The sequence below is a fragment of the Trifolium pratense genome, linkage group LG1, assembly GCF_020283565.1.
Source record: "Trifolium pratense cultivar HEN17-A07 linkage group LG1, ARS_RC_1.1, whole genome shotgun sequence".
Lineage (NCBI taxonomy): Eukaryota > Viridiplantae > Streptophyta > Magnoliopsida > Fabales > Fabaceae > Trifolium > Trifolium pratense.
Genome location: NC_060059.1, coordinates 34,422,012 through 34,444,747, shown reverse-complemented (window position 1 = coordinate 34,444,747; position 22,736 = coordinate 34,422,012). Strand labels below are relative to the sequence as shown.

The window sequence follows — 22,736 nt, the reverse complement described above, 5'->3', positions numbered from 1 at the left end:
GAATAATTCTTGTGCACTTTTAAATTTTTTGAATTTTTTCTTTTTGGGTTATCATGATATTGATATGAAATATTCACCGTCGTTAGTGATGACTAATTTTCATCGGGGAACCTGTGGGGCACACAAGTTGGATTCTGATCCCCTCCCAACCAACATTATTCATGTTTATTATATTATAAGAATTTCTACCACCAAAATTTTAAATTTTGTTAAGATAAATTCTTTATAAAGCGCAAAAAACTTAAAAATTCATATTTAATTCATCTCTTGTTAAAAAAAATTTAAATTTTACAAAAGAAATTTTTATAATGTACTAAACATAAAAAGCATGAACCAAAAATCCTAAAAAAAAAAATGAAAGATCAAAACTTGTTAAATTTTTTTTACATGAAATAAAAACAAAATTTGAGATATTTACAAGAAACAAAATTAAATTTGCAAAAAAAATTAAATATGGACATAATATGCATTTAACTAAAAAATTTAAATTTGCAAAAAAAAAAAAAAGGTCATTTATCCCACACCACACATGTATATATGGACATAATATGCATTTAAATTGTGAGTTGTGCCACTTGCTATAGAAAAACAAAAATGCCATCCTTAGCCTCTACGACACTAACCCTTGCAGTGATATTACTAACACTAATATTTTCATACAACAATGTCTATGGTGATGAACTACAAAGAGATTCATGTTATAGAAGTTGTGGTGTCCATACCGTGAGCCCCCCTTTCCGACTGAAAGACAGTCCCAAAAGATGTGGTGACAAGAGGTACATCCTATCATGTGAAAACAACAAATTGATTTTGTACTATAGAAAAATTTCAAACAAAAAGATTTTTGGGTATTTTGATAAAGTAAAGAAAAAAGAAGTTGTGAAATATTATGTACAATCAATTAATTACAACAACTTCACTATAAGATTATTGGATTTCAATCTTGGTTACTCTAATAATTCCATCCCTCCTTATTATTCATTTGGACACTATAATTTGAGTCATTTCTTCAACTCACCCTACCTATTCTATCAATACATAAACCATTCCAAGAATATTTTGACAAAATCTTATGTATATGGTAGTTGTCCGTTGAAATATTCCGATTCCGATGTTGTCGGTAATTGTATGAATAGTACTTCGTATTCACAATACCGGACTTATTTCAATGTTGGTGGTCACGCCATATCTCTTTCAAATTTATCGGACGAGAGGCTGAAAGACGGGTGCCGTATAGAGTTTATGTACCTCACATCTTGGCCTCTTGAAGATGGCAACAACAATATTTGCATGGACGTCCGGCATATGATGTATTATGGATTTGAACTTTCGTGGATCAATAGCCATTGCAAATACGAATGGTTTGGAAAGTATGGTATAAATAGTGATGGTGATTGTGAATCTCCAAGTAATTTGCTTAAAACTACTCCACCTTTCTCAAAGTTTGAAGTTTAATTTATTTTTTTTAATTAGGTTAAATCTATAAAATCTAGTTCACTATATCCATATAGTTTGTTGGTTAACCATGTTTTATGTGTGTTCTTGCAGATGATTTTAGGAAATTTTTGAGTTGGTTTTCTGGATATATCGAGAATTACGTTGGTAAGCCCACACAATCCCTTAAGCCAATGCAAGACGATAAATTTTTATGTATTATCAAATATAAATTTCTAATTTTAGATATTTTACGATTACATGACCCTAAACATATTATTGTTCTAGTGGAAATTAAATGTCCTTAAATCAACTAAAAGGTTACCGAACTCTCCATAAAGGATAAATTTACTTTATTTATCTCTTGATTAAATTTCTGCCGTAAAAAATCCTGCCTGAAAGTAGCATTGATTTGGCGATTGGCAAGATCCGAGTAGCGCTGCCTGAACGAAGCGTGGGCGTAAAGCCTCAAGTGGAGGCGCCGAATCCTTGCACGAGAAATTACTAAAATTCTACTCCTAAAAATTGGAGGGTTTTTCCTATTGTCAAAAATTTTCTTCATAAAATCTCCCAATTCAATAAAAGAATACTTATAAGAAATCTAGGGATTTTGTTAAAAATGAGGGTGTTAGGTAATCATCTGTAGTATTTTAGGATCTTTTAGCAAAAATAAGATATTAAACAAAGTTGCATGAAGTAGTAAATTTGTCTCAAATGTGATTTAGTTTTACATATGTTTCAACTGTAATTATGTTTTTCGATAGTAGTAATAAATTAAAATGTAAAATATCTTTTCAATCCCTATTTTTATATAGTGAGAAAGAAAGAAAAATTGAATCACACAAAAATTGAAAAACCCCTTTTTCTCTCTTAATCAAACAAAAATTGAATCATTGTAACCTCATAGTAATGGAACAGAGTGAGAAAGAAAGGAGGTGAGATATGGTGATGAATTAAGAAGATAGAAGAAGAAGGTGCAGCGGATCTGCGATAGAGAAGAGAGAAGAAAAGGGGTTTTTGAATTTTCTGATTTTTTTATTAAAAAATAATAAAATATGAAGTCCATGTAGGATGCCATGTGTAAAGAAAAATTCAACATGTTAGCACCACGTGTACTTCTATAAGTCAACTAACAGTTGACCTAACATCAGGGACTAAAACCAAAACAGAAAATTTATTGGGAACGAAAAAGAATGATTTTAAAGCGGTTTCCCATTATAAGAGTGAAATGGTTGCGACTTGTGCATCAACTCTTTGGGTTTCATTTCATCCCTGCTGATCCTAGCCACTGGACTTAAATGTCTTCCCTAACTTCCATCTTTCTTTACCAAAATAAGATAAGATTTGAAGAGATTGTGGAATATATATTATATTGAGTTAAATGTATAGCATCATATTTTTAAATCTTCACTTTGTTATGTTCCAAACAAACAATTTTGAAAAATGTTTTATTAATTAGCATACTAGTATCATTTTATTTATCTCATTTTCCATCTCTTTACAGGTATGCTGTTTTTTATTATCATTTTAAAATCTGTTTCTGGAATACTTGGTATGATTGTATTTTTAATCTACAAATCGCGAAGGAAACATTTATCTATGTATAAAAACATTGAAGGTTTCTTAAGAAGTGACAATAGCATCATGGCTATAAGGTACTCTTACAAAGAAATAAAAAAGATAACAAAACAATTCAAGACAAAACTAGGCAATGGAGGTTATGGATCGGTTTTTAAAGGACAACTACAAAATGGTCGACTTGTAGCAGTAAAATTATTGGACAAAGGCAAATCAAGCGGTCAAGATTTTGTCAATGAAGTTGCTACCATTGGTAGGATTCATCATATTAACATTGTACAACTTATTGGTTTTTGTGTGGAGGGATCAAAACGTGCTCTTATATATGAATTCATGTCGAACGGATCACTTGAAAAATACATATTTTCTCATACTGAAGAGAGTAATTCCTTGAGTTGCGAAAATTTGTATACCATTTCTCTTGGAGTGGCTCGAGGCATTGAGTACTTACATAATGGATGCGCTATGAAAATTCTACACTTTGACATAAAGCCTCATAACATCCTTCTTGATGAGAATTTCAATCCAAAAGTTTCTGATTTTGGATTGGCTAAATTTTATCCTATCGATAAGAGCATTGTGTCATTAACCGCAGCAAGAGGAACCATTGGATACATGGCCCCTGAACTATTCTACAGAAATATCGGCGCAATATCTTACAAAGCTGATGTTTATAGCTTTGGGATGTTGTTGATGGAGATGGCAAGTAGAAGGAAGAACTTGAACGCGTTGGCTGAGCAATCTAGCAAAATTTATTTCCCTTTTTGGATTTAATCAGTTACATGATGGAAGGGAAGTAACAATTGAGAATGACACAATTCCGGAAATGAAATTGGCAAAGAAAATGATGATAGTGGCTTTGTGGTGTATACAGACAAAACCAAATGATCGTCCTTCGATGGATAAAGTGTTGGAGATGCTTGAAGAAGAAGATGGAGACTTGGAAATTCCTAATAAGCCTTACTTCTATCCACAAGATCAACCTGTAGTGGATGTTGGAGGCGATGATATTAGCAGCTCATGGTCTTCCTATTGCACGTCAGTAAGTGATCCCAGGGAACCAACTTGATCATCAGTAGCAGCTCAATGTCTGAAACCTTGAGATGCATGTATGCTGAAATCTTCACATTTTTTTTCCCATTTGCACAATTTATATTGCCGCCTTAGTGATTAAAAACAAGCCTTTTTTTACCTTTTCTCCTCCTGCATAGTACTTTTCAAGCAGATCCCATACTTCTTTAGAACTTGTTACATGGGAAATCTTCTCAAAGTTCCCAGCATCGACACTTTAATGCAGGAAAAATAAGATTTTGCAATCTTTCTTCTTTGAATCTTTATATGTAGATCTCTAAGCTTTTGTAGGATTGGCACCTAGTTCTTGAACTTCATTTGAGACTAGTTCAAGAACATCTTGAAAACAATAATTTCATTTGAATTTGCACCACTTTTCCCAAATCTTGCCATCAAGAATTGGAAAATTCTCAAGAAATCCATGATCCCTGAGCATCTTCACACGAAGAAGAGTGAAATAATATTAAGAATTGAATTGTTTCGCAAACACAATCGAACCTGAATCTAAGGCTCTAGATACCAAGTTGTTGGTGCAAAGAGCTTATATACTTGCACCTTAAGAAAGAAAAAAAGCATATATTTAAAGTGAGAGAAGAATATTTGAAATTTTATTCAAAATGATAAAGGTTGTCTTACACAGACACATGCTCTAAGTATACATTATTTAGCACTAAATTGTTAACTTGTCATACAAGCTAACTAACTAACAATAACAGGTTAGTTACTTGACTTTGTCCTACAGATAAAAGTATTGTGTCATTAACTGCAGCAAGAGGAACCATTGGGTACATGGCCCCTGAATTATTCTACAGAAATGTCGGCACAGTATCTTACAAAGCTGATGTCTATAGCTTTGGGATGTTGTTAATGGAGATGGCAGGTAGAAGGAGGAACTTGAATGCATTGACTGAGCAATTTAGCCAATTTTATTTCCCTTTTTGGGTTTATGATCGGTTGCATGATGGAAGTGAAATAATAATTGAGAATGACACAATTCAGGAAACAAAATTGGCAAAGAAAATGATGATTGTAGCTTTGTGGTGTATGCAGACAAAACCTAGCGATCGTCCTCCAATGGATAAAGTTATAGAGATGCTTGAAGGAGAAGATGAGGATTTGCAAATGCCTAATAAACCTTACCTTTTTGCACAAGACACCAGCTAAGGATGCTAGTATTGGTGGTTCAGGGTCTTCAATCCATAATTGATTCCAAAGAACGTGTGCAATTGTGCCTTGCTGAGCTATGAGCACTATTTAAAACTATCATTCATATATTGTTCTATTAAATTTAGCAGCTGGTTAAATTCTAGTAAAATAAATTAGTAGAACTGGTACTGTGTTGGAGTATATAATTTGGCCTCTAATGGAACTTTTCTTCTTAATTTCGGGTAACAATTTCATTATTCAAATGTTTCAAACCCAAACATGCACCAGCCATATTTTTTTAACCCAAATATGGAGCTGTAATGTCCTAGCAGTGTAATTTATCAAATAATGGAGTAAAAGGAAGATTATGAGTAATATTTGAATGATAATTGTCTTTGGTAAAAGTTTGTTTACAAGTAATATTTGAATGATAATTGTCTTTTGATAGCTCTTTACTAGATATTAGATAATTGTCTTTGGTGAAAGTTGTTTTCAGAGTACTATAAACTACTAGAACACCAAATTGTCTTCTTTAGTGTTATTTTTCAGAATGAGTATGAAAAAAGGATTGTTAGAGGGACTCACATGAGCTACCAGGGGATGATGTTTCCATTCATCAAACTGATGACATCGTCTTCTTAGATATTGTTGGAGGAGTGAACAAGAAGAGACGCATATATGGTTTGGGCCCAAAAGCAGAGAAGTACAAGCCATCTAGATCTTCTGCATGTGACGGTATCTCACCATCTGAATATCAACGCATGAAGATTATAATTTCTGATTTGTCAGCTGAAAACACAACTCTTAAAAGAAAAAATGAAGACTCATGAGGAGTTGATTCGTTAATCGCAGGAAGATTCTTGTTTGCTTAGGGAGCAATTATTTCAATTTATGAAAAAAAAAATCTTCAAGTCATCTACCTCCAAGTGTGTCCAAGTGCTACGTGTCTGTCCACATATGCAAATTGGCTGGCACAGTGGCACATGTGACAAAATTGACAGAAATGATTAACTTGAAACCTAAAATAAACGTAAGGGCCAAATTGAAACTTTTTAAACGTAAGGGGTCAAATTGAAATCTAAAATAAACGTAAGAGACCAAATGTGTAGTTAAGCCTAAAAAATATTACTAATTTTTAAATATTGTGTATTGATTATTTAATTTTATTTAATATAGTAACTGCATTTGCACTACTAATATCACAAGTGAAATTAGGGTGAAGTTTATGAAATTAGGCCATGAATGAAACATAAACCTCTCACAGTTAGAGAGGGAATTAATTAGCCCTCACTAATCCAATATTTTGTGATTTAGTTACGGAAATATATCCCGTCACATATTTGTGAGGGAATGAACACCTCAGAATTAGAGATGGAATTAATATTCCGTCACTAATTAGTGATGGAAATATAAATGATGAGTTTGTTTTCAGCTTATAATTTAGTGACAAAATTATAGCATTAGTGACGGATATATTCCGTACCAATTTGAATGCATTGGCTGAGCAATCCAGCCAACTTTATTTCCCTTTCTGGGGTTATGATCAATTACATGATGGAAGAGAAATAACAATTGAGAATGACACAAATCAGGAAATGATATTGGCAAAGAAAATGATGATTGTGGCTTTGTGGTGTATGCAGACAAAACCTAGTGACTGCCCTCCAATGGATATAGTGATAGAGATGCTTGAAGAAGAAGACGGGGATTTACAAATGCCTATTAAACCATACCTTTTTGCAGGTTAGATGACTTGAAGAAAATAAAATGCATCCCATCATAAATTTGCACACTTCCAATATAAAATCACTTTAAAAAAAAAGCATCCATTATCCATAGATCAACAATATACTACATTTTAAGAGAGAAATCATATTGAAAGATGTTTTATAATTGGAATTTCATTAAGCAACAATAGTAATGGCCAGTTTTGTCTGCATTGCACAAATCCCTTTCTCCAATAAATTTTACTAATGATTCATGAAGATACAATCCAACTACAACTGAAGAAAGTAAAAAATTGGGGAAACTAATCTTAATTGAACCCATCTACAATAGAATTATAAACATAATCCAAAAGGATAATGTACTACTTTGTAATCTTAACCATTGCAGATTACAACGTAAATTCGGCAAATTATGTCGATGCTATTCATACTCTGCACATAATGAATGCTTTTCACATTTTGATTAGAGTATGCACATCTACTCAAGAAGCTTGTTGCAGGTACCTACACCAACAGCAGCAGCAAGATGCCATCCAGCATGAAGGTATGGAGTTTTAGGGAATAAATCATCGGCTATAAAAAGCATACCACCCATTAATGATGACATTTTGTGCACTGTGTGAGCCGTTCTCAAGTCTGGATCTTTCAATGCCCTTTTAGCAAATGCTACCTGAATAAACAATATTTCTTAGAACAAGGAAAGCATAATTATAAAATGTTTAATATTAATATAAAAGTATGCGTATGGATATTTTTTGTGCTCTTTTGTTTTAAAACAATTATATCTTCATTCATTTTTTTGGTAATCCTGTTATATTATAGGGCTAAAACATGTTTCAGAAACCTTTAGTGTGGTCTCCCTCCAAACCACATTTTTCACACTCGAATTGAGACTTTACTTAAGGGATCCGAGTCTAAGTCCATGAGTTGTTAGCTCAATGGTAATAGTTTTGACTTTATAACCTCAAGAAACGGAGTTCAAATAATCTTAGAAACTGTTGTAAAATGGTCATTACTAGTATCACTTTAATTAATAAGAATTTCTCCCTTCATCAATATTTTTAAAAATAAAAATAAAAATTGGTTATCTTGCAGATATTTTACTCAGTATGTGGTCACTGGTTAATTACAAAAATAATTGAACATTTGTATAACCTACAGCATAGAAACATTTCATTATGGGAGATCGTTATTGGCCAAAACACATTATTATAAGTATCATTTAGCATTATGGTCGTCACATCATCATCATTGTCTTTGTACTCATAACTCAATCGATGTGAGATAATAAAATTATTGATCAGTATTAATGGTTGTGGGGACAAATCCTCTTGAAGATTCAAAAGAATATACTCTCAAGACTAAAAACTAAAAAACATTTACTTCTTATACCTTAACATGTTTATAACATGCTAGACATATGTACTGACAGTGTAAAACTTTTTTACACATATATCCAATCTAATCATGCCAAATAGATATTTGTAAGGATATTTTAGAAACTAACCTAAAAAGGCGAGTTCATGGAGTGATTTGATTGAATGCATGTGTAAAATAGTTTTACAACGTCAATGTACGCAAATCGATATACTTATATATTCCAATTGATATACTTCATTATTTATTTATCGGTTATTAAATTTTGCATTTTATAATTTGTCCATATTTGTTTTACTTTTAAAGAGAAACTTTTCCACAGTTGTTGCGCAGTATACCTGGTCTGTACGCTTTATTAGAGCAGCAAGATTATCTATTAAAGCAATGAACACTAAATTTCCCTCTGTAAATATTTGAAAGCAATTTACCTCCATCATCCCGGTGTGAATAAGTGTAACCATTAATGGGTTAACCGGAAGAAATGCTGCAGATGCCGCCATCAGCAACTTTGGGTTCTCATTGCTTAGGGCCCTTGACAGACACTGCAGTGTGAATAAATTGATTTAGCCAACACTTGATGGGATGGTATATATGAAAACAGATTATGACAAATGAAAACTGGTATATTGGTCCATGTCTATTCCAGCTGTAATAATAGAAGTGCTTGATTTTTCAGTGGTAAGCAAGAACACATTGTGGTGAAACATAAAAAGTTCTAGGTTTTGTTTTAGCACATCTAAATCGATTGTTAATTTAGCTTTTGCCTTACATAAGTAATGTAATTTCAATATTTCCTTGTAATAATGCTTAAAGAATGCAAGAAAGAAAAAACTTAAGCTCTCATAGTTCTCCTACCCGAGCCGGATAGATGGGTTGCAGCGACACATTTTTCAAAAACTTTAGTATATCCCAAGTCCCGCATATAACATTTATAGTCAGGAATTTGTATATTATTGAAGAGCCTTTAGTTATTTATGTCTTATATGAATATGTTACTTACAACAGTTGTTGTAGCTATCATTGTGTAGTCAAGCCATCTCAAATATTTCCTCAATTTCCCTCTTGAACAATGATACATGCTTGACGCAACTCCAACTCCAATTAATGAATTGGCATACAACTTAGTACTGAAATTCTTCCTACATTGCAAAGTTATTCATAAGACAACTAATATGTCTTTCTAGCCAAATGAATATAAGATGATTGGGAGGAAATATTACCTGGGGGCATTTATTCCAAGAGCTATAAAAGGAATTGAAGTAAGCACATTAGCAATTGTTTCAGCAAGATGTTGATCACCTGATAAAGGGACGTAACGGTAGCAGTATATCAATATAAATTATTTACGATACATAAGATTAGATTATTCCAAGGAAAACAACAACTGGAAAGAAAGTTTCTTAACAGTACCATGACAACTAGCACTACAATGGATAGGTCTCAAGCACGCTGGTCTTTGTTGCCATACTCGTCTACAGAACATATTTGTAGCAGGTTAGTATGCATGTAAATTTCAATTAAAAAGTATGTGCCATTTCTGACGAATGTAAATTTCACTCACTGCATTAACACAAACTGATTTGCTTCGGCAGTTGAAGTACCACCCGTTGATGGACGAAGACCTCCACTTTGATTAGTTTCTGTTACAGAAAACGGCGAATGAGGCACCACATGAACCCCATGGACACCCTCAAGGGCTCTACTGTGATTCAATGTCCTATTTTGACTCATGTGCTTGACTCTACCAACTGATGCAATTCAATTTGTGTGCCAGCAATTTCTTGCTGGCACCAATTGATTCGAGAGTTCTGTGTGCTACCCAATAATTCTGTGATAAAAATAAAATATTTTCATTACTTCATAACAAAATCTTAAACATTTATGTACTTTTAACCATACAAAAATTAGCATACAATCACAAATAACAGCTACAGACAGCTATTATTTAACAAATTACTATTATATTACCAGCACAAAATAAAATTTAACTGAATAACCTTCTAGTATTAGCTGTAATTAATTTTCATTGCATGTTACCCTAACTAACAACCAAGCAAAAACAGATTATGCAAACAACAGAATATCCAATAACTGAAAATCCGCCCCTATGACGAAATCTTTGTAATCCAATGCATTCAAATACATAAGCACAATATTTAAGCTTTTTAGCACAATTATGAAAACCATAATGCAACATAACAACACATATAAGCTGTCTAATCAATGTACACCTCAATCATCAGCATAACAAATCCGAAAATGCTAAGTTTAATTAAAAAAAAACAGATTATCTGCTACATCCTAAAAATTCCATTAATTAATTAAACTAGACCAACAACAATTGAAATTTCATGAAAATCAACTATGTTCTAGAAGATTACTACTTAATTAACAATTTAAACCCCAAAATATCCCTTTAATCGAACTCCAACAACAACAAAAACCCTAGTAATTTAAATAATTAAGCAGGTATTAATATTATAAACAAGTACTAGCATAAATAATGAATAAAATATGAAGCTAATGAGTTGGAGTGTTTAGGGAGAGAGAAAGAACCTGAGGGAGAATAAATTAATGTTGAGAAGAAGTAGTAAAATGCAATAACAAAAATGATTTTATGTTTGTTTGTATATATAGAGGAAGAATGGGTAAGTAGATGAGGTGGCGGTGGTTAATTTTCAGTTGAGGAAGAAGCGCGTTTGGATAATCAGTTTTGACAGGAAATGGTTTTATGATGGTAAGAAACAAAAAAGGGAAAAGGGGATAGAGAATAAGAGAGAGGAAGATGCTTTGTTAAGTCGAGAATCTTCCTATTCAGTACACGCATATTCGTAGCTTATTATTTTGGATGGATGACTCAAATTTGACGCACCAATCTTAACAGAGTTATGGTTATTTCGAACTACCGACTCTGTGCTGTCAAGATCGTAAACTTGTCTGTTTAATTCTCCTACGACAATAATTGATTTTCAGCCGCAAATATAATATAAAGTTCGGTCAAAAATTATTTTCATCGCAAATTGAATTTGGATTCTCTCAAATTATTCGTGTTAGAGAGGGAAGTCATTAACCACAGTGAACTCAATGTCTTAATTGAGAATAAAATTGAATTTATAAAATTTAGGCTTAAATGCAGTTTTGGCCTCCCAAGTTTCACAATTGCTTGATTTTGGTCCCCCACATTTTAATTGCTTGATTTTAACCCCTTAAGTTTCACAATTGCTTGGTTTTAGCCCTCCAAGTTTCAATTGCTCGATTTTGGCCCCTCAAGTTTACCCCATTTTGCATTTGCTAGCCCCCCGTTGAATATTTTGATTAAAAATTGGTTATGTGGCATTTTAAAATTAAATAAGTATTTAAAAATAAATAAATAAATTACAAATTGTTTTTTAAAAACTAAATTATAATTTTTTTTATTATTATATATAGTTTGTAAAATAATTTTGTTATATAAAAAAGTAAAAAAAAACATTTTATGAATTATTTTTTAAAAACTTTGTAAACTTTTTTTTAAATAAAAAATAATTATTAAACTTTTTATTAAAAAAATAATTTTTAATACATTTTTATAAAAGCAAATATTATTATTTTTTAATTAAAACATATTTTTAATTTTTTTAAGATGTCACATAAGCAATTTATAGTCAAAAAAGTCAACGGGGGGCTAACGAATGCAAAATGGGGTAAATTTGGGGGGCCAAAATCGAGCAATTGAAACTTGGAGGGCTAAAATCAAGCAATTGTGAATCTTAGAGGGTTAAAATCAAGTAATTGTAAAACTTGAGGGGCCAAAACTGCATTTAAGCCTAAAATTTATTTTGTTTACCAGTAGTAGTTATGATCTAGTTTCACAAGGACTTATTAAAATATATATAGAAGTATGAGTTGCTTAAGAGTTACATAATTTTGTATCATTGAAGCAAAATATGTATGAGTTCAATAAATATTACATGATATGATTACTTGTTAGTAATGTACATATCTTTTTTACAAGTAAAAGGAATGTTGAGTTGCTCACAATCAAGTATTTTGATGATGTGGCACTCTACAAGAAAAGTTTACAATCTCTATTAAAAAATATTTTCATCATCTCCTTTAATTAAATCATTTTAATTATCAATTCAAAGTGATATCACCATTAAAAATACTCTAATATAAATTATATAAAAATGGCTTGACTTTATTTTATATTTTGTCCTATAAATAACGTACACATAAACTTTTTTTTTGTCAAGTACATAAACATTTCTATTATAAGTGTTTATGCTATAACCGTATGTTATTGAGATTCAAACAATGTTGATATTTCATTATCTTTTACAAGTAAAAGGAATGTTGAGTTGCTCACAATCAAGTATTTTGATGATGTGGCACTCTACAAGAAAAGTTTACAATCTCTATTAAAAAATATTTTCATCATCTCCTTTAATTAAATCATTTTAATTATCAATTCAAAGTGATATCACCATTAAAAATACTCTAATATAAATTATATAAAAATGGCTTGACTTTATTTTATATTTTGTCCTATAAATAACGTACACATAAACTTTTTTTTTGTCAAGTACATAAACATTTCTATTATAAGTGTTTATGCTATAACCGTATGTTATTGAGATTCAAACAATGTTGATATTTCATTAATTTTGATAATTAAAAAAGTAGGTTTAATTGCAGTTTTGGTCTCATATTTTTATCATTTGGTAGAATTTGTCCCCTATTTTAAAATTTGACAGATTTAGTCCCCCTATTATATTTTTTAACTATAAATTAAAGATTTAATATGTTTAAACAATGTGACATATGATGGAAAACTACCAATATCAATGAAATTGTAAGAAAATTCATTTATAAACCGAATTTCAAATAAGTCATATCAACATATTTTAAAGAAAATATTTAATAGGGGGACAAAACTGCAATTAAGCCAAAGAATGATTGAATTAATTTTTTTTGTGAGTATCGAAATAGATTTTATAATAGCAATAGTTTTGAATTTTTCTCTTCCCACCCCCATGTTTCTTTTCTATCACCGTTTTTCCATTTTTGCCCTTGTATAAAAACTTCGGAACACGTTTTCCGAAAAATTTTTTTAAGGCAAAAAAATTCGGAAAATACATTCCAAAATATTTATCCAAGGAAAAAAATGAAAACCCAGAGGGCAAAAAAGAAACACGCGGATGAGATGAGAAAAATTCAAAAGTTTTAAGCCTTTGCTATGTGCTCCTCTTGTTTATTTTTATTTCTATTTGCTTCTAGACCCCTTTCAAACATTGGGCCAGACCCAATTCTTCATTCGTTTAAGCTTCTGCTGCCCTCAACTCCTTGACCTCGGACTTACTATGCACACCCCGTCTTTTACTATCACGCATCTTTGTATAATCTTTCCAAATAAGAACAATTTATGCTTAGAGTTTCTTATTCAACCATATTCCAACTAAGAACAATTTGGTCCGTTAACCATTTGGTTCTTGGTTCGATCCCCAGCCAGTGCGTATGTAGCAGCATTTGTTGGGAGAGGTCAACACGAAAATGAATCTCAATTACCTCGAGGAAATTAGTTTTTGCAGTTGCGCGCGAATATAACCTTTGATTTACCAAAAAAACAAAATCAATGGTCATGAATGCTTACTGCGGAAAGCTGTGTTGTTTTGCAACAGAGCAGACAATCAACATCCCCTGATTAAACCGTTCAAACCATTCGGGTTCGGTCGACCAACCAAAATCGGATGCTCCATTTTACTATTGCAGTGGATACTAGTCCCCCTGTTACTGGATATATACCTCTATTGTGCTACTTCACCCAAGCTTGTCTGCCATTTTTCTTTTGAGAATATAAAGATCATGAATATGATTACCATTTTTTGTTATAAAAGGAAAATTCCTCTACAAGTGGAACTAATAAAGTTCCCAATTAATATTCCTTCTTACTTCTTTTTGACAAAATGTACAAATTCTTATTCTTATAAATAAATCAAATTAAAATGCAGCAATTGTGTCCACAAATCCTAGTTCAACCGACAGAAATGCCGAAATTGTTAGTGTCGGACGTCAGGATCAGGGTTCGAACCCTGGTCACTCCACTTTGTGTATGTGAGTTTTCAATGACTTTGTCATTTCGTCTATCAATAAAAAAAAAATGCAGCAATTGTGTTGTCTTTCTAAGGATTCTGTTAGTACTCTCACTAATACAGTATATATCTTGTTGCCAAACTTCCAAAAAAAAAGAACATTATCTACGGCTATAAATATATATGTAGCAAGCAAATTAGAAAGCATTCCACAACTTGAAAGTTTGTATTGTTTAGTAAAGTTGTGTATAATATATTAAGTAATGGCTCAAATTTGTGTCCTTGAGGCAAGTGTGCAACTAAAATCTTGTCCTCAAAAGTTCTTCAACTTCCTTAAGAACCAAAGTGAACACATTCCAAATAAAGCACAGAGTGAAAACGTGCATGGCGTTGAGATTCATAAAGGCGATTGGAACACTCCTGGCTCTGTCAAGATTTGGAAATTTACCATAGGTTTGTGATTGTGATGTACTATCATTATTATTACCAGCTGGTTCAATGGTGAAATTACTTTTAGTAAATTTTAATGAAATATTACATCTATTTTTAATTTTGTAAATGTTTTGGGGATATATATATATATCTTAGTTGAAATTCGAATTTTGATTGACATGTTGTAGGAGTCTAATCCTGTCGTAACCGTGTTAAATATTTTTACACTCACAAGATTTAGAGATTAAAGTTGAGTCATAATTATTTATTACTAAATAAAATAATATACGTGCTTGTGTTGTAAACTCGAGTTTCTTACTAAAAAAAGTGAGTTGGATTCCTATTAATAAAAAAATTTCGTTCTGTCTTCATGAGCATGACTCAGTTAGCAGAGACATTACATGTGATATTCAATCTTGACATTACTTATCGCATTTTGGAACTCCGAATTACTATGGTCTATGTCTCTAAATTAACTTCATTTATATTTTCTTATCAGTTATATTTGATCAATCATATTAATTAATGCAGAAGGAAAGGAGGAGATATTCAATGAAAAGATTGAAGTGGATGAAGTGAACAAGACAATAACATATGTTGCTGTGGGAGGGAATGTGTTGGAGTTGTACAAAAACTACAAGGCCATTGTGAAAGTTGAGAATCGAAATTTAAAGTTGAGAATAGAATACGAGAAGCTTGATGATGACACCCCACCTCCAAAGAAATACCAACAGTTTATCATTAATATTGTTAGAGACCTTGATGGAAACTTAGTTAAAGGTTAACAACCTATAATCTACAAGGAGAGATCAAATTACACTGATAATAACTTGAACTCTCTTTGTATACACTGTGTTGTGTGTACGTGTGTATGTATTTTGTGTTTGTTTGATTCACTTGGGTTTATTAGTCTAATTTGTTTTGTGTTATGGTGTTGAACCATCATCTTGTACGTATGGACTTATATAATATGTGCATCAGTGGTAAGATATTTGAAAATTGATTTGTTATTGTTCTGGATTGGGCCAAGGTCCATTTTCGCACTCGACCATCCAAACATTAGCGCTAGGGCGGACCATATAATAAACAAGTCCTAGAGGCGTACTAAAGCAGGGTCGATGGACTCAATCTGAACATTCGATCAAATAACTTAGGCTATCTTTCTACTCCTGTCTATGAGGACAACTGTCTAGTAGAAGGTTTCAAGAACAAAAATCCTAATTCTCCCACTACAAAGCTCAACTCATGGTCTAGGTTGAATTGAAGTATGCACTATTATTACTCTAAAACATCAAACCACGCCACGGCGCTTACTTACTTGATCATCAGAGTATTACACCTCTCCCACCTTTGAGAGTTGTTGTTCAACGATCCGCCATCAACGACCCTTTTTCACGTACACTTTCAGACCAAAAAAACCTATTAACGAAAGTATAAGAGATACTTTAACCCATACCATTACATCAATGAAGATTATTCCACCAATTTGCAGGGACTAAATTCATATTTCTACCTTCATTACTAAGGAACCATATACATCAAGCTGTCACGATCCAAACGAAATTGGATACCTTCTTCGATCGCTTACCTCCCACCAAACTGTTAAAATGCTGAAAATGTTCTGATACGCTGCTGCCTATCTCAGAAATACTATGATTCAGCCACTTAGGAACATTTTGCATATGATTTGCACTTTGGGACACCATAACAGCAAGTGCTCAATAGTTTCTACTCAACACTGCTGATGCGGAACTGTCATCGGTCCTCCATGCCATAAAAGCCTCTCTTGTTGGGATTCTTTCATGTAAAATCCTCAAACCAAAAACAAAAAATTTAGATGGAACACTGTTTTTGCCAAAGTCTCGCGATTGCTTCTCAAACATCCTGCGCTAAATCCACGTCTGATCTAGCATCAGAGATAGGACAGCAGCGAGTAACTCGATATCAGGTAAGAGAGATAACATTAGTTTCTGGAAAGATATATGGCTGGGCCAAGAACCATTGAAAGATGAATTTCCTCATCTTTTACTTTTAAGGGATCATTGTATCTACATGACATGTCATATATTGATCATAGAATTTTAGACTTGGAAGAATCTAATAATATATCAATATCAAAAACAAATCTTAATAGTGGACCAATTTTCTCTAACTGTCATAGAATCTTTTTATAAAGTTTAAGAAATAATTGAACAAAAGAAGCAATAATGCGTTACAATATGGCCCCAGAAGAAACTTATCAAGATTCATACACTTTTTCAATATAATTTCTATGGTATATTATAAGGTGTCAAAGTATATTATGGTTTTAGAGCCTTAAGATCTCATCTAAAGATGAAGCAATGATGATTGAAGCTAACCTAAACAAGATAACAATCAAGGTTTTAAATAGCAGTCGCGGTTGTATTAAGAATTTCGCAATTTCGTCTGTTACAGATGTTGTGTTACAGATTTCAGTTATCGCAGTGTGAATTAATCACAACATTGCACAACAATATACAAAAACCTAGAATACACCAGGGAATAAATATTTCCGCAACCACAATTTACTAACTTCTATATAAATTACAGAGCAGTCGCTATATATTACATTGCATTTTATCATTGCATAAAGCTCAAGCTAGCTTATATGAAGTCTAAGACTTGATATAATTTATGATAGAATATTATAGCGTAGTTTGATTCATGCATTCGTCCTCATTCACGTGCAATAAGATTTGTTTTATTGTTGTTGAAAGGGAGACAACTTAAATTTGTACCCCTAATAGGCCTTTGCAACCTGCGACGTCCACCCACTCGATTTCAACAACCAATTCCCCACTCTCGACATTTCTTAATCGTAGAATCATTTCTTGGATGATTTTTCCATTTTTATAAATACAACTGCTCTCTTCAGCAAGGCAGTTAGTCCTATTTGCTTGAATCCTCTTAACTGCACAACCATTTGGAAGTTTGTCCAACCTCATTTGTACAGATTGTACATATGGTTTCAAGTCTACATCTGCATCACCCATTTTATCGTCTACGGAGAAAGTATCTTTGTCGAAAACTGTCTGCAAAGAGAAACAAAGATGCAATTTCATCAACAAGTAAGCATTGAGCTTTTACGAACGCTTAAACAAATGCCCCTAAATTGGAAAATATAAACAAAGGATTCGACTCCTCTAACGAAGCGATTCATTTTACAAGAAAAAATACTTACCAAATGTATAGGAGTTTTAACATCCCTTACTGAAAGGGTTAATTCTTCATTCCACTCAGGGTTGCAATTGTTTTTCACTACACGAGTCTTCAATTTCTGCATCAATAGGAAAAAGAAAAAAAAATTATTTTTTGTTAACAAAAGGGGTTAAGCCCCACACATATGAACCATTATGTATGTTGCTAGCAAACTTCAATTATAAAGCACACACACTTCCTATGTATAAAACAAAAAACATGTATGTATTTCCAATGATTAGCAAAATCCTAGATTTCACTAGTGAGTTTTATCCCTACACACCAATCATTCATTTTGTTTCAATGAATGACAACAAAACCAATATGTGAGGACAACATATCTTAAAACAATTGTATTGAAATTTACCCTTAGACATGTCTCATAAAACAAAAAATGACAGTAAATTTGACATAATCATACAACAACATCGTGATTTTGTTAAAGCTTCAAAATACAGACGCAAATTTTGGCAAAAATTAACAAAATTACGGTAGCATGTCATGATTATGTCAATTTTACCGTCAATCTAAACATGAACTATAAAATTTATCTTTCTAAATTCTTGAAAATGAACAACAAAATCTCATCATAATCAATTAATCAAAAACACCTTAAATAAAAACAAAGAAAGCAATTAAGAATCGAACCTGTTCACCCATGTTGACAACAACATAAGGATCGCTGGATTTAGCATCACGAATTGCAAGATTAATACCTCTTTTAATCCTAAGTTTAAGAAGACCAAGAATATTATTATGATTATCCATCACTTACAAATTATCTTGCCAAACAAATTCAATTATGATTGATGTTTATGAATCTAAGTTCAGGGTTTTAATAGAAAACACAAACGTGTGAAAACTGAAAAGTTGTTGACCCTACTAAAAGAATCTTTGTACATATAATAATTATGCTATTTATGTTATGCTGTTATGTTTTGTCCAATAGACGAAAAAAAAAGTAATGATGTTGATACCGACCTCATTTTTGTTATGGCAGGTAGCAATATTAGTGATCCTTGTGCATCCAAGCTGATATATGTGTCCTTTCTTAGCCTCTTCTATCCCTACATACTTGCTGGATCGCAGATCAAAAATATCTATCCACGTTTTTTTGGTTTCCAAAAGAAACGTCTCTATCTATAGTACCATGTGTGAGTGTGAGATGTCTTATCTTAGGTACATATGATACATGCACCAGATTCATCGTAATTTATTTTCGGCTAAATTGCATTTTTGTCCTGATTTATATAAATTAGATATTTTGTTTTGTTAACTTTCATAATAGTATTTATGACACTCTAACTTAAGCTCATTTTACAAAAGGTTGACCTCATTGATTTTGACCAAATCAACCCACACCAGTGGCGGATCCAGGACCCTGGTTCAGTTGGTGCAAAATTTTTGCTTCAATTAATAATTTTTAATATAATATATATTAAATTAATACTCACTCTATTCAAAAATAATTGTCATAGCTTTACACACATCAATATAATTATTGATTTTTTTTTGACAAAATCAATATAATTATTGATGTTTTTAGGGTATTTAACTAAATCTCACTTGTGCACATTATTTATTTATAATTTTTTTAATTATAGTATTTAATAAATACTCGATCCATCTAACATAGCATCTCTTAAAAAAAATTAGTCTCACCAATAACTCTATATTCGGTCCTTTTTATAAAAAATATTTGTCTTTTAAGATACAATAAAAAAATATAAAAAAAATATAACTTTTTTTGAAACAATTAAAAAAAATATAACAAGAAACAATAATTAGTTAATAAATAATTCTTTTGACGAAATTTAAAAATTAATTGTTTCTTATAAAAATCGAAGAAAGTATATATTAGCAAAAAAACATACTCTATGATCGATGTGAAATTGTAACTATATACTATGATTAGGTATGTAAAAAAAGAAAACACTTGTTTTTGGTTAGAAATGTGTATTAGTAGTATTTACTTTTTTTCTTGAACCGAAGTAGTATTTACTATTATCTTAATTAATAAGGCTAGTCATTATTACATCCGTTGCTATGGAAAATGTTGATGAGATAATGAGAAAATATAAAATAATACTATAATTAAATAAAATGAAATGAAAACACATAAATAGAATTGATGGCAGTCTTTCCAAAAGTGTGTTGCAGTGATAATGACAAAGTTAAATGCTCTGCGTCTGTATGATTCAAACTCTAGGCTTCCGCACGATGCAGTTGATCAAATGAAATTGGGGTGCATGGTGCAACATTAAATATTCAAGGGGTGCAAAAATGAAATAAATAAGATACTATGTGGAATTTTCAAAAATTCAGGGTGTACAGGTGCACACCCTCGCATAGCACTGGATCCGCTTCTGACCCACACGTGAATTTTCTGCTTTTGATAGTTGGGGATGTCTTAGTTTCCGTAGGTGAGTCCTCACATTCTCATAAAAAACTATTATTTGACAAAAAAAATACATTTTATAATTTGTATATCCAAACTCATACAAATTAAATTTGATAAATTAACCAAAGTTGATTATTTTATGTCAAATCAAACGGCAAATAAACCCTTAGATGGAGGGAGTAGTTAGGTAAAAAAATCTCAAAATTTTGACAATAAAATAAAATAGTTAGAAGAAACAACAACCCTAGACCAAATTTGAATCCTTCAATTGAAAAATTGAAATAATATATATTCCCTTTACTCCCTTTCCTTTCTTCCCAAACTCTTTCTTCCCAATTTCCCTCAGATCTTCATCTTCTTCGTGAATGGTAGAAACCCTTTTCCTCTTCGATTTCATGCGCTCCCTTTCACCTTCAACAACGGCGAGCGCTCTTCTTTTCTCCTTCGCTTCTTGCATGCAAGGTTGGCACTATCGCTGCCTTGGTCTTGATCCCTAAATCAACTAAACCCTAATCCATCAATTTTCAACATTTTTTCATAAAAATTCAAAATTGTTTACCGATTTCATCATTTCATTGCCTCAATTTCATAATAAGATTCTTGGGTATTATTTGTTTGTTTGTATTTTGAGTTTGTGATTTGTAGCGTGAAAATTTGAATACAATGATGTTGAGCAAGCAGAAGAAGAATCAGAATGCGAATCACAACCAGAGGAGGTTGTTGATTAGCATCAATGTGTTGGGAAGTGCTGGACCGATTCGATTTGTTGTGAATGAAGAAGAGCTTGTTGAAGCTGTTATTGATACTACTCTTAAGTCTTATGCTCGTGAAGGTCGATTACCTCTTCTGGGGAGTGATAACAGTGCTTTCTTTCTCTACTGTCCTCATCTTGGATCTGATGGTAGTGATTTTTTTCTTCAATTGCACAATGTAGTATTGTTCTACTAATGTTCAATTTATTGTTATTTATCAAAATTTGTTTTTGTTAGCTAGAAATTATTCAGAGTAATGAATGAAAATTATAGGTTATGTTGTTAAGAAAGTATCGTGATTTATCTTTGGATTTATGGTTAGTGGGAAAATATTTGATTGATGTTGTTGAATGGTAGAAATTATGTTTTGTGATTTATTAGAAATGTTAGTGTGAGTAGTAAGTGACTACCATAAACAAGTAGTCAATTGTTCGAACTTCGAACCCTTGACTCTAAAGATGGTGTACGTCTTGTGTGCTCAATAGGTTCCGAAGCCCGTGATATACTGTTTAGGAGCTTGTTTAGATATTTGATTTTGAAACTGATTGAGTCTTAACTTGTCTTGTAGTTAGTTCTTAGCTTAATTTGCATCGACATTGTATTGTTTTAAAAATTGGTCTGGTAGGTTGCTAGAATGTTTGAGACTTGAAATAATGAATTTGTGTAACTTTGTAGTTAATTTTTTTTGTATTTTTGTTTGCATATGGATTTCTTGGGGATCATCCGATAATGAATTTTGGTTTGATGTTGCAGCCGCTCTGAGTCCATGGGATAAAATCGGATCACATGGAGCTCGGAATTTTGTGCTATGCAAGAAGCCACACACCACAAATGAGGCAGCTGATGATGGAAGTGGGAATTCTTCAAATGGGACTACAACAATTTCCCGCAGGGGAAGTAGTGGTAGTTGGAAATCTTGGTTCAACCTCAACCTTAAAATTTCTTCCCATTGATCAAACAAATTGAGATTGTGGTGGATCGAACATTTGCTTCAATGTTTTATTATTTTGTTTTTTGGGGAAATTTACTTTTGTGATTCATCTTTGGATGTGTTTGTTTCTAGGTCGTCTCAGTTGCACTATGCAGAGGCAACCACTTTGAATTCTTGCAAAAATAAAGTATTTCTGATGTATTTGGTGATGAACCTTTTAATTTTAACTTTTGATGGAATACAATTGAATTGATGTTTTGCATTTTACCTGTTTTTTTTTTTTGCATGAAACCTTGATATTATATTATTATCTCTTGATGCTATGACTATGAGTTGGATTTGTTGAATGTGAGAAAGGAATTCAAGTTTTACTCTGATAATCTTATCTTATGTTATCAATTAGTAAGAAATGTATGCCAATATGCCATTCAAAAAAAAAATTCATAAGAAATGTATTTAGTGTTGTTGTACTTGTACAACAAGTTATTATTTGCTAGGACCAGCAAATTAATAATTCAAGTATAGTATGCGTTGTATATTTAGTGGTTGGTGTACCAAAATGAGACAAGAGCAGCTGGTTTTTGTTTTATTGAGTTA

General features: G+C 32.0%; 4 protein-coding genes and 1 pseudogene across 4 annotated transcripts; 3 read left to right on the top strand and 2 right to left on the bottom strand.

Annotated features, from left to right (window-relative positions):
- Positions 1–573: 573 nt before the first annotated feature.
- On the top strand, positions 574–5,096 carry LOC123887155 (annotated as a pseudogene).
- Positions 5,097–7,114: 2,018 nt separating this feature from the next.
- LOC123923519 lies at positions 7,115–11,193 on the bottom strand. Its single transcript, XM_045976210.1, has 7 exons — positions 10,890–11,193; positions 9,895–10,161; positions 9,744–9,805; positions 9,554–9,632; positions 9,334–9,472; positions 8,762–8,875; positions 7,115–7,626 (listed from the first exon to the last, which is right to left on the bottom strand). The coding sequence occupies exons 2-7, from the start codon at positions 10,062–10,064 to the stop codon at positions 7,435–7,437; spliced, it is 756 nt and encodes a 251-aa protein (XP_045832166.1). The 5' UTR covers positions 10,065–10,161; positions 10,890–11,193; the 3' UTR covers positions 7,115–7,434.
- Positions 8,996–15,835, top strand: LOC123923529 (MLP-like protein 328). Its single transcript, XM_045976220.1, has 3 exons — positions 8,996–9,008; positions 14,628–14,857; positions 15,368–15,835. The coding sequence occupies exons 2-3, from the start codon at positions 14,668–14,670 to the stop codon at positions 15,619–15,621; spliced, it is 444 nt and encodes a 147-aa protein (XP_045832176.1). The 5' UTR covers positions 8,996–9,008; positions 14,628–14,667; the 3' UTR covers positions 15,622–15,835.
- Positions 15,836–17,218: 1,383 nt separating this feature from the next.
- On the bottom strand, positions 17,219–18,935 carry LOC123902708 (protein C2-DOMAIN ABA-RELATED 9-like). The gene is made up of 3 exons (XM_045952492.1): positions 18,704–18,935; positions 18,039–18,134; positions 17,219–17,889 (listed from the first exon to the last, which is right to left on the bottom strand). The coding sequence occupies exons 1-3, from the start codon at positions 18,821–18,823 to the stop codon at positions 17,584–17,586; spliced, it is 522 nt and encodes a 173-aa protein (XP_045808448.1). The 5' UTR covers positions 18,824–18,935; the 3' UTR covers positions 17,219–17,583.
- Positions 18,936–20,696: 1,761 nt separating this feature from the next.
- LOC123902621 (uncharacterized protein At4g22758-like) lies at positions 20,697–22,406 on the top strand. The gene is made up of 2 exons (XM_045952392.1): positions 20,697–21,357; positions 21,962–22,406. Exons 1-2 carry the CDS (start codon positions 21,120–21,122, stop codon positions 22,159–22,161), a joined length of 438 nt encoding a protein of 145 aa, XP_045808348.1. The 5' UTR covers positions 20,697–21,119; the 3' UTR covers positions 22,162–22,406.
- Positions 22,407–22,736: the final 330 nt, after the last annotated feature.

Bases quoted from the DNA above. Each gene is read 5' to 3' on its own strand.
- LOC123902621 (XM_045952392.1), top strand. From the start codon at position 21,120: ATGATGTTGAGCAAGCAGAAGAAGAATCAGAATGCGAATCACAACCAG. The intron at 21,358-21,961 runs GTAGTGATTTTT...TTGATGTTGCAG, and splicing joins TCCTCATCTTGGATCTGATG to CCGCTCTGAGTCCATGGGAT.
- LOC123923529 (XM_045976220.1), top strand. From the start codon at position 14,668: ATGGCTCAAATTTGTGTCCTTGAGGCAAGTGTGCAACTAAAATCTTGT. The intron at 14,858-15,367 runs GTTTGTGATTGT...TAATTAATGCAG, and splicing joins GATTTGGAAATTTACCATAG to AAGGAAAGGAGGAGATATTC.
- LOC123923519 (XM_045976210.1), bottom strand. From the start codon at position 10,064: ATGAGTCAAAATAGGACATTGAATCACAGTAGAGCCCTTGAGGGTGTC. The intron at 9,806-9,894 runs GTGAGTGAAATT...TATGTTCTGTAG, and splicing joins AATCAGTTTGTGTTAATGCA to ACGAGTATGGCAACAAAGAC. The intron at 8,876-9,333 runs GTAAGTAACATA...TTCACACTGCAG, and splicing joins TGATAGCTACAACAACTGTT to TGTCTGTCAAGGGCCCTAAG.
- LOC123902708 (XM_045952492.1), bottom strand. From the start codon at position 18,823: ATGGATAATCATAATAATATTCTTGGTCTTCTTAAACTTAGGATTAAA. The intron at 18,135-18,703 runs GTTCGATTCTTA...CTATTGATGCAG, and splicing joins TTGTCAACATGGGTGAACAG to AAATTGAAGACTCGTGTAGT. The intron at 17,890-18,038 runs GTAAGTATTTTT...TTCTCTTTGCAG, and splicing joins TTAAAACTCCTATACATTTG to ACAGTTTTCGACAAAGATAC.